Here is a 16,402-nt window from a genome sequence, read left to right on the forward strand (position 1 = left end):
CAAGAGCAGTTTCGCATAAAGATGCAGAAATTCAGTCTGCACTTCCCAAGTCGGTCATCAGACCTTGGGAAGAGCTTGTCCACAACAAGCACATAACTGGTCTTGGATATTACAAGGACGTGTCCTTTCATATTCCAGATTACTAAAAGCCCATCTAATTTCAAAGTGCCGGATTCATTCATGATAGTTCACCTTCAGCTATTCCAGATTCTGCTCCTCTTCCACAGCAACAACAATAGATTGTGAAATGCCAACACTGTGATCGAGTTGGCCATATGAAAGATCACTGTTTTGATCTTCATCCATGTAAGCACTGTCAAAAAACCAATCATTCTCCAAACAAATGCTTCAGAAACAAACCTCCTGCAAGAACAAAGATTCATCTTGGATGGATCGCTTCTTGGCAATGGGCTTCAACAACCAAGAAGATATTTCGCTCATACAACAGGATTTGTTCTCAAATATTGAAAAGTCTTGCAGTTGAGATCTCTTCATCTTCTCACCTTGTATCTGACAGGGGGGAAGTGATGGTCATCTACAAGCTTCAAAGCCACATCAAGCGAGCCTGAGCCACAACCTGCCATACCAGATTCAGAGTTGTAGCCAGAAAGAAAGATGCCCCTGAGCATGCCTTCAGTTGGTGATGCCTCTTCAAAGAATTGGGGACACTTCGTCTAGCAGAAGACTTCATCTTCTTGCTAGTTTTGGAAGAGTTCCAGGAATTGCATTAAGCATTCCAGAGTTGGTGGTCATCCTTAAACCATCACAGGTTGAGACCTCCCTTTTCAGGTTGAGGTTCTCCCTTTTTATGCAGGGTGAAACCTCCCTTTCAAGGTTGAAGGTTTCCCTCTTCAAAAAATGAGGAGCACTTCCTCTAGCAGAAGACCTCAGCTTCATGCCAGATTTGGAAGAGTTCCAGGCGCTGCACTAAGCGTTCCAGTGTTGGTGGTCATCCTTAAACCACATTTCAGAGAGCACATTCAGCCTAGTGTTGCCATGCATTTTTGCACATTTTGTATTACAACTCTCTTCTTGGACTCATACATACCCCTTCGGATTAAGGGGGGAATGTTGGACTCCTAATCCTCTAAGCGCTGGTGTGGAAGCTGAACAACCAAAGTGAGTCCAAGAGACCACTTGGAATATGAATCCAAGAGTCGCTCCCATGTATTATAAATGTATATCATGTCAATAATAGATATACTCTCATGCTTATCATTCATTCTATGTGTCTGCCATGTATATGTTTGACACTCCCAAGCATTTTTTGCATAGTTGCATTCCATAAATAAATGAGGGATGTTCTCTCTTGAGCCTTGGCATAATGCACATCTTGAAGGACCATTTATATTTCTCTTTTTTAGATTTTCAGATGTGAGGATTTTCCCATGTACCAATAACCAACGAAAGACATTTACCTTGGGGATTTTGTCCCTTTGCCATATTGTTTTCCAGATTGTACCTGCGTGAGTGTTTCTAGATTTGGTATTTGCTAGATCATAGCATTTTTTGACAGAAAAAGCTTTGTTTTCCTCAGTCCATCCTCTTTCATCTTCAAAGTGCTTGCCACAAGGGTATGAATTTTCAACGCACCCAGGAATGAGAGGTAAGAAGAGCTTAACTCCTCTAGAACTTTGATATTGATCTAGTTTTTCCATGGACCACTGATTTCATCCCACTTAGATATGTCCCATAGATGCACAAAATTACGATATTTCATCCACATTTCTAGAGTTTTGGAGTCCTGACTTGTTTCTGAGAGTGTTTTGACACTTTTAATGTCCTCCCATAAGTTGATTTTCTTTCCATTTCCTGAAGTCTAGCTTATATGTTTCATTATTAAATTTATATGCCTTTTTGGCACAGGTTCGAAGTGCAAGATCTAGTCTCATTCTAGTTTAGGAGCTTTGGCCTTTCCACGTTTGTATTGTGCAAGTATTTCCTTCTTAGGGGGGGAATGTTGGACACCTAATCCTCTAAGGGTTGGTGTGGAATCTGAACAACCAAAGTGAGTCCAAGAGACCACTTGGAATATGAATCCAAGGGTCACTCCTATGTATTATAAATGTATATCATGTCAATAATAGATATACTCTCGTGCTTATCATTCATCCTATGTGTCTGCCATGTATATGTTTGACACTCCCAAGCATTTTTTGCGTAGTTGCATTCCATAAATAAATGAGGGATGTTCTCTCTTGAGCTCTAGCATAATGCACATCTTGAAGGACCATTTATATTTCTCTTTTTTAGATTTTCAGATGTGGGGATTTTCCCATGTACCAATAACCAACAAAAGACATTTACCTTGGGGATTTCGTCCCTTTGCCATATTGTTTTCCAGATTGTACCTGCGTGAGTGTTTCCAGATTTGGTATTTGCTAGATCATAGCATTTTTTGACAGAAAAAGCTTTGTTTTCCTCAGTCCATCCTCTTTCATCTTTAAAGTGCTTGCCATAACGATGTGACCTTTCAACGCACCCAGGAATGAGAGGTAAGAAGAGCTTAACTCCTCTAGAAATTTGATATTGATCTAGTTTTTCCATGGACCACTGATTTCATCCCACTTAGATATGTCCCATAGATGCACAAAATTACGATCCTTCATCCACATTTCTAGAGTTTTGGAGTCCTGTCTTGTTTCTTAGAGTGTTTTGACACTTTTAATGTCCTCCCATAAGTTGATTTTCTTTCCATTGCCTGAAGTCTAGCTTATATGTTTCATTATTAAATTTATATGCCTTTTTGGCACAGGTTCGAAGTGCAAGATCCAGTCTCATTCTAGTTTAGGAGCTTTGGCCTTTCCACGTTTTTATTGTGCAAGTATTTCCTTCTTAGAGATTAAGCCCACCAGGGGTTGTCCTCTTTTAGCAGTATTCACCCTAATTTTGCTCCTAATGTGTATGATTCAAAAGTACAAAGTCCTTGATATGAGGTCTCCTTCTTCTATATCCATCTTGATTGTTTCCCAGCTCACTAGGTGATAATTTTGCCTAGTGATTTTGCCTCCTTGCCATATAATTTTCTGATGCTTTTGTTAATAGTGTCAAGAATACTTTTAGGTGCAAGAAGAGGGGAAGCTTGATAAATTTGAAGGGTGCATAAGGTGGACTTTACCAGGATTTTCTACCAATTTGCACCCCAAGAATTGATTTCCTTCTTAATTTTGGAAATGATACCTATCTAGTCCTGAGGTTTTTGTCCTTTGAGAGAAATGGGAAGTCCCAAGTAATTGAAAGCAGACTAGTCTTTCTCCCAAAGAAGCCAAGGATGTTTGCTTTTTCCTGCATTTTGCTGTCAGGAGTGTTCCACCCTTAGATCTTGCTTTTATCTACATTAATTTGTTCTCTTGAAGCCAATGTGAAGTCTTGTAAAATTTGCTTAAATCTCTTGGCTATGATTGCAGATGCTCCCCCAAGCAGAATTGTGTCATCTGCAACGATTTAACTCCTCTAACAATTTGCATACCTATCAAATCTCCATTAAGGCAGGCAATTTCTAATCTTCTGCTTAGAGAGTCTGCCATTATGATGTAGAGAAGAGGAGACAAGGGGCAACCTTGCCTTAGTCCCTTTCAAGCTTGAAAGAATCATGCAGGCCTTCCATTGGCCAAAGTAGCTATCCATGTTGAGATTATGCAAGCCTTTATCCATTCAACAAATTGAGAGCTGAAGCCAAATTTTTCCAAAATTCTGAGAAAGAAGTCGCGTTTGAATCTGTCAAAAGCTAAAGCCATATCAAGTTTTATTGCCATGCCTTTGATTTTAGAGGTGTTGCTGGTATGAATTGCTTCTTGGACTAAAATTATGTTGTCTGTTATCTGTCTTCTGGCTATAAAACCACTTTGATTCTCTGATACAGGTTTGTTTATGACTTTTTTGAATTTTCAGTCTGGTGGTTATAACTTTAGAGAGAATTTTATAGGAGGCATTACATAGGCTTATTGGTCTAAATCTGGCAAAGGAGACTAGATTGGTATCCTTAGGGATCAAGGCCAGAAATGTAGAATTGGTTCCTCCCCCAACTTTCCTCTTCTTTCTTGTCCATTCCAACATTTTACATAAGTTGTGTTTTATTAAAAGCCAGAAGGCTTTGAAGAAATGAATGGTGAACCCATCTGGCCTAGGTGCCTTGTTTTCCTCTATGGGCTTATAGTATATACAACGCTTCATTTTCTTCATTAGTTATGTTGGCTGGAATTTGCCCGAGCATCTTGTTTACACTTTGATTTTTGTCCTTATGCTCCTTCTGGTACTGCTGTTTGTAGTATAGATGGGTTGCTTGCTTTATTTCCTCATATACCTTGACTGTTTTCCCTTCATAATCCTTAATTAACTTATCCTATTTTTCATTTCTCTTGCTTTGGCTTGTTTGTGAAAGTATTTTGTGTTCTTGTCTCTAGCTTTAAGCTAGAGTCTTCTTGTTTTTAACCTCTATTTTTCTTCTTCTCTACTATTAATGCTCTGGATTTTAGTTGAAAGCTTACTTTCCATTTGCTGGTATAGCTCCTCTAGCTGTTGTTTTAAATATGGTTTTTCTTGATTCGGTTCTGCATATTGATCTTTCGCCCAATCTTTTAACGCTTTTTTCACGATTTTTTATTTTGTTTCCTGCACAAAGGATGAAGATCCTTCAACATAATTTCCCCATTGTCTTTGTATTACTTTCACTGCTCTCTCATCTTCCAGCCATAGAGGGTTGAATCTGACGGGGATTGGACCCATATGCCCTTTATTTTTTTGAGAGTTAAAGATATGGGCTTATGACCTAAAGTTCCATTTTGTATTATCTCAGATCTTATGTCGATATCTTCTAATAATAGATTTCCTGATAGTAAAAATCTGTCAAGTTTGGCTGCTATGTTGTGTTTCCCTATTCTTTTGTTGGACCAAGTGAATGCACCTTTCTTTGGCACTATATCCATCAAGTCCCATTCAACCATTAGATCCTCCGTGTTCTCCATGTATGGATCTCTGATTATGCTACCTTTTTTTTTCTCCTTGGAAGAGATTGTTGTATTAAAATCTCCTCCTATTATGACTTCTTGATAAGTATTTGAGACTTTCTGGTTGTCTAATGTGTTCCAAAATTTTGTCTTCTCTACATACAAGGTTGGGGAGTATATGTTGTATATTGCATAGACCTTGCTAGAGGATAGGTCTTTCAAAACAGTTTTGATCTAGGACTGATAGTTGTTTCAAGTTTTTGGTATTTGTATGGATTCCACAGGGTGGCAAGCCCTCCCGAGGCCCCTCTTGCGCTAGCAACACTTTTGTTGTTGGCTTTTTCAAATTCGCTTGCATCCATTTTTATTTTATGAAGGAATAGAATGTTTGCTTTCTCACTCCTGTTTATGTCCTTTACTACTAGGGTTTTGATGGGGTTCCCCAAACCTCTTGTATTCCAAGAAATTATTTTCATTGAGAGGTGTGTAAAGGTGCTTCCTTCCCCGCTTTGTCCTTATATTTCTTTGATTCTTTTCTTGTATTTTGTTGATTCGTGTATTGTTGTTCTAATGTTTTCTGCTTGCCTAATATTTTCTCCATTGTAGTGGCTTCATTTTGTTTCTCCTTGTTAGGTTTTCTTCCGGCTTTTTTGTGCCCCCTTTCAAATTGCTCCAAATATTCTCCATCAGCCTAGAGTCTGATTTTTCCTTCTTGTAAGAAGGGTTGTTGTTCTTATTAGAATGAGGAACAGGAGGCCCTTCTTTATTAAGAGGTCCAGAGAGAGAGCTTCTCAGTGTCCTTGAGCAGAGGCTATGAAGGTTGGAGGGTAACAACTTGCATGTGGGCAGGAGAAGCACAGTCAATGATAGAGGTGTTAACAAGGTCACAAAGAGGGGGTGCTTCTTTGTCCACAAAAGATTTCATCTTTTTTAATGGAGATGAAGGTATGACAGGAGGGGGATGTAGGCTGGTTAAATCAATAGGAGGATCATCAGGTTCAGGGCATACATAATCTACTGCGGGGATACCAGGCTCAGGTAGGATAGACAAAAATTTGAAAGGATTGGATGGAGTAGCCACAACCTCTTTCCTGGACAAAGAGCCAACTTTGACATACCTTATAGTTGTTTTCTTAAGGGCTTGCCATTCTCCTAAAGGTTGAGAGTTGCCTGCAGAAGAGGATTTGGACTTGCAATCCTTAGCAAAATGTCCATATTTGTGACAAAGTTTGCACTTATAAGGGATTTGTTCATAATCCAAAGTACTCATGAATCTAGTCCCAAATTTTAAAGATTTTTTTCTATGGTAGACCTTTTTCTAGATCAACTTCTACACAAATTCAGGCACAAGCATATTGCTTACCCTTAGGCTTGGAACTTTCTAGGAATTTTCCATGAGAATTTCCTATGGAGATGAGACTGTCGGCCTCCCAACAAGGAAGAGGAAGATGGGAAAGGTGGACCGAGACATGAACAATTGATGGGATGTTTGCTTTCAGGTCAAAATCAAGGGTCCACTTGTTTAAATTGAGGCCTCTCAGTGCCATAAAATGGGGACCATTTATGAATATCAAGTCCTCGTCTTCTTTGGCGCTGAAAAGGAAAATGAACTATCCTTAGCCACTAGCAAAAACATCTATTGGGCCAGAGACAAACCTAGCCCATGTTTTCTTTATCCAATCTTCAATAGTTTTTGGAGAGGGCCACATACTTGTGAATTGCCCTATCAAGCCTCTATCAACAAGAGTAAGGGTTCTAACACAATTTTTTTGGGTGGAACTCCACTGTAGGTGCATTATCAACTTTCTTCACAAATTTTGAGGTGGGCCAAGTTGATTTTGTCTTCTTCCCCCATCCACAAACAAGGGAACTAAAAGTTGAGTCCACTAGGTTGTCTCTCAGGACCCAATAAGGTTCCTTCTAACATTGTTGGGCTTGGCCACTGAGGATTTGGTGCGAAGCGAGAACGTTGGGATTTGGTAAGTTGATGCACGGGAATAGTTACAGAGATTGAAATTCTCAAAATTGATATGAAGACTACTTGGAACACTTTAATGGGGATATGAAACACTTTTTCTTAATATTTAACCAAGATTTATTAGCAAATAACATATGAGTTTGAACAAATTGATGCACGGGAATAGTTACAGAGATTGAAATTCTCAAAACTGATATGAAGACTACTTGGAGCACTTTAATGGGGATATGAAACACTTTTTCTTAATATTTAACCAAGATCTATTAGCAAATAACATATGAGTTTGAAAAAATTAAAATTAATTTGATAGAAAATATCCAAACAATTTAGATTTTTCACTAGAGAAAATGGCATTTTTTTTGGTGGGTTAAACACTCACGGGAGATTTAAACCTTAAATCTCACAATTTACATAATACTTCATAATATGGCGATTGCCAATTGAGTTGCCCCTGTGAGCTGAAAATGGCCTCTTAAATAATTATGGTAACACAATTCTGGAATGGAAATCACTGATCATAAGTATAAAATACATCAAGTGCATATAGCAATAAACTTGGAAATAATTAGATCCCCAACATTAAATCATTTCCCAACAATAAAGCCAAACACACATAGAGGGTTACTCTTTGAAACGCTCTTCCTACTAGCTGGTCATAAGGGTGTTGATTTTTTGATTTTACCGTCACATGGAGGAGAGATTTTCAAGAGGCATGGGCCTTGTTACCGCTCAAGCTAGTAGGGGTCCTAGCAAGGGATCTTATAGAGCAACTATTAGGTCAAGGGGCAACAATGGAGCAATAGCCCACTGTCACCTCAGCTATAGCTCCCTGCTCTTTACAGACTTTCATCGATGGGAGGAGACCCGATATAAGAGGAATCACAAGGATGAATAGATCAATAAATGGGTGGAGAGTGATTCCTAGAACCTATTCACAAGAGAGACTCAATTAAATGGTTTACTTGCTTAAGAAGCAAGGTGATGGGCTCTCTAGGAAGGGCTAAGAGGATACTTAAGCCTAGGTTTGGAGAATATCCCTTGACAAGAAGCTTCCTTGACCTAAGAATCCTTGTGGAGAAATGGCTTCTATGCAATCCTTGTGGAATTTGAGTTATAAAGTTGCGAGGCCACAAAGAAACAAAGTGGACCGAAACTAAGTCAAGGATGTGGAGTTGATTAACCAGAGAGGGGCTTGACCTAATTGGGGAAGAGAATAGGATCAAAGGACTAGCTTTTGAGGTTTGAATGCAATCATCCTAGTGAGGACACTAACCCAAATCAACCTAGGGGAAGAGATGGTCTTATGGCTAGGGCTTGCTATATCTCGGGATTCCACCATTGGATTTGCCTTAAACTTGGAGGACCTCTTGAGCAAACTCCAGCGTAGTAGTGGACCAAAATTCAAGGGTTTTGGATGGCTACAAGGAATTTCGCTTGATGCCATAGGTGACCCTCTAGGGTTAGGCCTAGAATCAGAAAAAATGAAGAAAAGAAAGGTAAATTTGATCACCAAGGGCATGCGAGGATCAATGCCTTGCTTCTTGGGCTTAATGGAGTCAAGGTACACATAGATCGAGAATTTTCATGAGCTAAGGAGCCCTAATTGACCTCCGCTAGCCTCTCCAAGGGCAACAACTAGGTTAATAGATATTTGTACTTCAAATTTGCAAAGGAGACAAAGTTTCAAGGTCTTTCAACCTAAGAGGTGCCTCTAGGAACATTCACCCAATCGCTGAAAGAGCAACACATGCATTAAATCACTTAATCAAGGTCCCAGAAGAATTTCACATTACATTAACCCATACAAGAATAATGATAACAATATACATGCATTTGAAAATTAAGATAACAAGAATAGCATTAAAAAGTTCACTTACATGAGAGAGAGAGAGAGTATATCCATTCATCAACTTTGCATTAGAAAGAAGCTCCAAAGGCAATCACGAAAATCCAAACATCATAGTGCATCAAGAAAACTCCAAAAATTTCATCCTAGCAACAAGTGCGAAAATCTCTTAAGAAATACTAATCCAATCCAAGTGATGATGAGAGGAATGAATGAGCCTCTCATCTATTTATACAATCCATAAGGGGGTTCGAATAGCCTAATAGCGCCCCAAATAATAAAATAATGTACAATAATGATATGACGCGGTGACAAGCCCACCAAGATAGCTCCAAAATAGAAAGAAAGCCTCTCAAGAGGGAAAAATAGTAAACATATTGAGTTGTTGGCCATTGAAAATGCTTAGTGGAGTCCAAAGTGTGTCTGGGTCTAAGAATAGGCTCCAAACATAGTGAATAAGGGGTTGTCCCCTTGATATCCAAGCAAGTCACATGTGGTGTCCCCCAGTGTTTTTAAAACCGGCCAGTCGGAATCGGTAACCGGTCAAACTGATCGGTCAGCATGACCACTAGTCCAAACCGGCTAAAAAACCCGGTCAGCCACCTCATTTCGCCTATTTTGAGCCCTAACCAGTGCTAACCGGCTGGTTTAGGACGAAACCGGCCGATTTGTGGTCAAACTGGCCAGTTTTGTCCTAAATCGGCCACTAATCGACCCGTTCCGTCCTAAACCTGCCGGTTAACTGCCACGACCGCAGAGGACCCACGCAGCGACTTATCCAAGGTGGTTAGGGTCTTTTGGAGGGAAAGTAAGGGTCCTTTCCCTCTAAAAACACCGTCTCCAAGCCTTTAAGAGGCCCTTCTCCCTTTCATTTGTCTCACACATCTCATTTGGAGTGTTTGTGAGTTTGCTTGGGAGCTTGGAGAGTGTTGAGTTTTTGCTGGAGTAGTCATCTTGGAGGCTTGGAGTTGGAGTTGGAGCTATTTTGGAGATAGTTTGTAGCTGTCAGTGGAGTTGGCATCTTCAAGAGGAGGCTAAGGAAGCTAGTTTGCATTTCCAAGTAAGGATTTTCACTTGAAAATTCCTCATTTGACTACTGTCCATGTATTAAATTTTTTTATGTGTTATAAATTTATAAACTTCTAACTTCTATCATCTATGCTATCAAATTTTGTAGCCTACATGTGCATTTGTTTTCCTAAATTTAGCTTTGGTTTTCCATGTTTCTTAGCTGCAATTTTTTTTTTAAAATGGCAGATTTCTTTGCAAATTGTAATTATTTCAAGCAAACATGGCTCCAAAAGGAAAGGACAGTGCATGGGCTCATTGTGATGTAATTGATGGAAAAATGATATGCAAATTATGCCATAAATCTATTGGAGGTGGGGGTATTCTTAGATTGAAACAACACTTGGCTGGGGTAAGAGGCCAAGTAAAGCCATGTGATGCACCAAATGCAGTGTTAGGTCCTATTAGGGCAGAATACATTTCCAAGCTCGAAAAGTTTTACAAGGATAAGGCTAGGGAGAAGGCCATCCAAGATGACATTGCAAGGAAGAGGGAATTATTAGAAGCCATGAAAGAGAGTGGGTATGATGATTATGAGATTCAAGGCTCCTCTTCTATCCCTTCCACCAATGACCCCTTTCACTATGTTCATCCTTCTTTTGGCCAACCATCAAAAGGAACAAAGAGAACAAACATCCAAAGTTATTTCTCATCTTCTGCCAACATTGCCTCTTCTAATCCCACTTCCTCCCAGCCAAGTCGTCAACCCACTTTGGATCAACATTGGAAAAAACAATGCAAAGAAACTTCTCATCAATACATTGCTAGATGGTGGTATGATTCAGATATCCCATTTAATGCTGCTCGCTCACCTTATTACCAAGCTATGTGGGAATCTGTTATAGCTGCAGGAAAGGGCTTCAAAGGCCCTAGTATGCATGACTTGAGGGGAGCTCTTTTGCAAAAAGAGATATCTTCCGTTGATGAGTATTTGGTTGAGTTTAAAGATTCATGGCTCAAAATAGGTTGTTCCATCATGTTAGATGGATGGACCGATGGAAAGAACCACACTATCATTAATTTCCTTTTTTCTTGCCCTCAAGGAAACATGTTTTTGAGATCAGTTGATGCATCTGATAAGCTGAAGGATGCAACCCTTCCTTTTGAGCTTTTGGATGACATTATTCAGGAAGTTGGAGAGCAGAATGTTGTGCAGGTCATCACCGATAATGCCTCAAACTATGTTCTTGCTGGAAAGATGCTTGAGTCCAAATATAGGACCATATTTTGGACCCCATGTGCTAGACATTGCATAAACCTCATGCTTGAGGACATAGGCAAAGTGGAGTGGGTAAAAAACATTGTAGAGCATGCCAAGTGCATTACAAAATACATTTACAACCACTCATGGGTATTGAACTTATTGAGGAAAAACACTGGGGGTAAAGAGCTTGTTAGGCCTGCAATTACGAGATTTGCAACTCACTTCCTCACGTTGCGATGTCTCAATGGTCAACATAAAAACTTGAAGAAAATGTTTTCTTCTGATGAATGGACTGAATCTCGGTGGGCTCGTGTAGACAAGATGGAAAAGACACCAAAAAGAAAGTGTTCGACAATTATTTTTGGAAAAGGTCTGTAGAGCTTATGAAAATTACCGAGCCCCTTGTTAAGGTGCTAAGGATGGTGGATGGGGAAAAATTGGCCATGGGCTACATTTATGAGGCTATGGATCAGGCAAAGGAGCAAATACGGGCAACTTACAAGGACAGGTTAGCTAAATATGGCCGTATATGGGAGATCATTGATAACAGATGGAACAATCAATTCCATCGTCCTATACATGCTGCTGGGTATTTTTTGAGCCCAAAGTATCATTATAAAGATCGACTAGGAGATCTGCAGGATGGGGAGGTCAGAGTTGAATTGATTGATTGCTTGGAGCGCATGGTCCCTACACATGCAGACCAGTTGGAAATACATAGACAACTTACTGTTTTCAATATGGTAGGTGGTACCTTTGGAAAAAACTTGGCAAAGATGGCAAGAGATGTGGATCAACCAGGTAAGCAATTCCAATTTCCAATTTGTTTTTCTTTTCAAGTTAAAATTGTTTACGTTCTTTACAATTCAAATTATGAACTGAGTTACTAATTAATGTCTTTTTCTTTGCAGCACATTGGTGGGATTCATTTGGTGGCTAGTGTCCTCAATTGCAAAGGTTTGCAATTAGAGTCCTCAATCAAACTTGTAGTGCTTCAGGTTGTGAGCGCAATTGGTTTGTTTTTGAGCGCATACACACGAAGAAGAGAAACCGTTTGGAACAAAAATAATTAAATGATCTTGTTTTCGCGCAATACAACCTTCGACTAAGGAGGAACCAAATAATGAACAAAACACCTGATCTAGATCCCATTGTGTTGGACGATATTGATCCAACATCAGAATGGGTGAAGGAGACCGAAGATCCTGTGTTTGATGCTGATTTTGATATCGACATGGCATTAGCGGGGGATGAAGCAAATTTTGTGGCGACATTAGAACCAAGATCAGTGGCGGCATCAAGGAAAGGCGAAGAACCAATGGAAGGCACTAGTCGTGCAGGTTGACAAACTCGTGCTTCCATTAGGTCCACTTCTATTACTATTGGTGGCATTGCTACTGAGGTTGCAGATTAAGCTGAGGCATCCTCAGACTCTGAACCAGATGATGTCTATGTAGCTTCTGATGATGATCCTATGTCTAGTAGTGGTGATGAACTTGATGATTGACCATGTGTACACTATACAATGTAGACTTGTAGTAGGCCAATGGCCTCATAGCTTGCAGCATTGTTTTTGGACTTTATAGGCCATTTAGAGCCTCATTGCTTATGTATTTTGTTGATGATATGTATTGCACTCGGTGCCATTTTGATATATTCACCTTTACATGGTATATAAATGAGCAAACTTTGCATATTTTGGCTCTATTGGTTTGGAATCATGGTTTTAAATCTTAAAAATAGTTTTGTTTCATTAAAAATGAATTATTTAATGTATTTTTCTAAAACCGGTTCGTTTAGACCTAACCAGTCCCAGTTCCACTGGTTCTGGTCGGTAACCCAGTTCATTAGGTGGACCAGTCCGGTCACCGGTTCCAGTTTTTAAAACATTGGTGTCCCCAAGTGGGTGTGGGGGCACAATGACATCCTCATGGGTCTCCAAGTAGATCGATAATGTCTGTAAACCATCTGCAAGGGCTAGGAAAATGACATAAGCTCTCTCTTTTTCTCATGCAGTGAGACACATCCTCATTTGGACCCTAGAACCTCTGCAAAGTGTGTGGTACAAGCGTGAAGCCGACTGGGCATGGTGATCCAGGTGCATCAACCTCACCCAAAAGGTGGAACACGAGTAATCACTCAATGGTGTTCGGGATTCATGAAGTGCTCTCTGCTATGTTGGAGACCCATAACTCTCTATGCCCACCTTACAAGTGCCAATGTGAGCCTATGGAGGGCTTGGACCCCATATAGGGAGACCAAACCCCAAATGGAGACCCACTTGCAATCTTGCATAAGATCCAATGCGTCTCCTCGCCTTCCAGTACAACAAATCATTATAATAATCAAGTAAATAACCTTACAAATCATGAAACACAAGTGGATACTTCATAATGGCATGTTCTTGCATAATGGGCTTCGGCATGTACAGGGGTCTTCAAGCTCAAAAGGGGGTTAACCAAGGACCCTATTAGGTGGTTTCGGCCTCTAAAGGGGGTGATATGTCCATTGTATATCTATCAAATGGTAGGTGGCATGTGATATAGTGATGGAATGGAATGGGGGTGAAGGGGAAGCTCCGGGCCACATGCCATGGTACAAGGGTAGCTAATATGGGGAAGCCCACACTTGAGTATATGAGTGTAGGAGGGAGCAATTGTGGTACATGAGTTACCCCGACCTTTGTTTTTCCACCCTTCTTCATATGCCTTTTGCCTTTTATTAATTTTTCCTTATAACTGCTCGAGGCTCCAAGGGATGAGAGCATGATGTGTAGGATACAACAATAGATACCCCCTTTAGGTGGGGCAATTCATTGCCCACCAGGGGTTGGGACAATCATGGGTTCCTTAATGATGGAGGGGGCTCATCTAGGGCCCATAGGAACCAGGGTGATGGCCATGGATAAGGGGTAGAGCTCATGTTTGGCTTTTGCCCACGTGCTAAATTTGTATGTCTTGACCATCTTTTGCATTTTATGGTACAATTTCCTGTTGAGAGTGGCCAAATATGTTTTTTCTTTTCTTTTTAGCTGCATCAACCTCTGGGGCATCGTTCTAGGCCCGACCCAAGGTGTGGACAAGGGGAGGGGGAGGCTAACTCCTTGTGGACCCAATGGACAAATGTGGACCCGGATGGGAAATATGATGAATGGGGTTGTAATGAGTGGAAGGGGAGTGATGTATATGGTTTTGGGAAGTGGGACCACGCAACCGAAATCAGGGTTTCCCATGTAGTGCCATCCCTAAAGCCTAGTGGCCAATAAAGGAGATCCCACGGGACTAGAATACAAGGTTAACCATCAAAAGGGCAGAGGAGACAAGAGTACAGACCTAGTCCACTCTTTCTGCCGAATCCCCCCACTAATCCATGCCCAAAAGTGTCCATGATAAGTAAACAAAAATACTCAATCACACAATGATAAGCCATACCTTCGGGTTTGGAAGGCCCACCTTCAAACATACGATCATAACAGATGGGCGAGGGACCACATCGCTGGCTCAGGTGGTGGAGAAAATGGCACATTGAGCTATCTGGTCGCTGCATGGGGCTGCCGGCTGCAAGCTGAGGACCATCTAGGAGAAATTTTTTCTCCTATGGACATTATCTACAAAGTTGTGGGTAACAGGCCCCCCAAGTACTCTTTTTTTGTCAACTCAGGCTTTACACTATAGTATCAATTAGAAATCTAGTACTCACTGAAATGATTTCGAGACAAGTACAAAAGTCAATGGTATTGAGAGAGAGAATCTGCTATTTGCTGGAATGGTTCTCAGATAGGTTCAAAAATCAAAGCCGCGTCTATAATTAAGATGAAGTATTAATCACTAAAAGTCATAGGAATACTCAAATGAAGCATCTTTCCAACTAACCACTTTCGCTCTCCTCAACTACTCATTTTACTATTTTTATTTTTATTGCTGAAGAGCTCCCAGATGCACTTCCCTGAGGTCAAAGGCTGTACATAGCAGTCTTTTCTGAGCTTAGATCCCTCTTCTGGCCTCATTCCTTTGAGACTCATGCCATTTTGGGTGGGGCTGACCATAGTGGGAATGGACCATAATTGATGATTTCCATCAACCTCACCAGTGAAGGAAGATCCTGTTGGCATGCATTTTCACAATTTGAATTTCAAAGTAGCCCTTTTTCCAACCAGCAAGAGCTTTTTAAACTAGGTGCTAATAAGAATGACTTTTTTTGAAGCATACTGGTACTAGGCTCATTCGTTGTGCCCTGCGTGTTGTGCATGTATTAGTGGGTTTTGCTGGCTATAGTCTACCATGTTGTAAACCGTCCATGTGTCTCAGGCCTTGATTTCCACAAATTGGGTTGGTGGTCAAATGAGCAAAGTGAAGAAAAGGCTATCAATCCACCTGCCAGATAGCTGGCCCTGCTCCTTATTATTACCGAATAATCATTTTACTTTCATTTGGAGAATTGCTGAGACAAGGACCGAATTTGAAATGTGGGATTTTCCTTCAATGTGAAGAGTTGTTTAAGATATAAATTGTCTATTGCAAGGCCAAAAATAGTTGATGTTTCCTTACTAGATTGACTCAATCAGATAAATTGACTTATTTTTTAACAAAATGTTTTGGTGTATCTTTTCATTTGAAGGGCTATCATGAGAGAAACAGCTTTTGAAAGTCTCTAAATGCTTCAACTTTGATTCACTAGATTGTCATTAAATAAACAATCAGATAAATCGACTTATTTTTTAATATAATGTTTTGGCCTATTTTTTCACTTGAAGGACTATCATGAGAGAAAAGGCTTTTGAAAGTCTCCAAATGCTTCAATTTCGATTCCGAGTCTTGATCGCAGAAGATTTGCTTCCTGCAATACTCCAGCCTTGATAGCTCATTAGGCCCTCTGAAATTTTGTATCTTAGATTTATAGCATTGAGAAAATTAAGGTGTATTTTACAGTTTATTATTGAAGAGATTGTAACATTTATCTTATTTGTCCTTCCCACCATATATCGATTCTATAGATCAAATCACTATATTTATAAGTTAATCATCTTAACCTTTGGGAGAAGAGGAGTTTAAAACCATTTTTTTGTCGGAAGTCATATATCAAACAGAAGCCATACCAAGGAACTTTTAAGCATTGAGAGATTTAAGTCTCTATAGTTTTACTTATCGTTCAAGATGAATCTATGCTGATATAAATTTATGATGTATGTGTGCGTACACATATAAAAAAGCCTGCGTAATACACATGCAATCATCAAACAATAGAATGAGACACGGCTCTTGTGCCATTCAAATATATGCTAATTTGGTTTCTAGTTGAATATCTACCATAAGAAGAGTGTTAATGTGATAATCTGCCTACATTTAGATTTATCAGCTAGC

At 40.0% G+C, this 16,402-nt stretch overlaps 1 protein-coding gene across 1 annotated transcript in view; it reads left to right on the plus strand.

The window, feature by feature from the left end:
- The window catches only part of LOC149151130 (myosin-binding protein 7-like), a 45,132-nt gene extending 28,950 nt beyond the window's left edge, over positions 1 to 16,182 (plus strand). Inside the window, exon 2 of the mRNA XM_089439428.1 lies at positions 15,796 to 16,182. Within this exon, the coding sequence (XP_089295554.1) occupies positions 15,796 to 15,822 (27 nt within the window). The 3' untranslated portion in view covers positions 15,823 to 16,182. The remainder of the gene's footprint in view (positions 1 to 15,795) is intronic.
- Positions 16,183 to 16,402: the final 220 nt, after the last annotated feature.

Source organism: Pinus tabuliformis, chromosome 9 (assembly GCF_031772625.1).
Source record: "Pinus tabuliformis cultivar Carrire ecotype Pingquan chromosome 9, CPIR1, whole genome shotgun sequence".
Lineage (NCBI taxonomy): Eukaryota > Viridiplantae > Streptophyta > Pinopsida > Pinales > Pinaceae > Pinus > Pinus tabuliformis.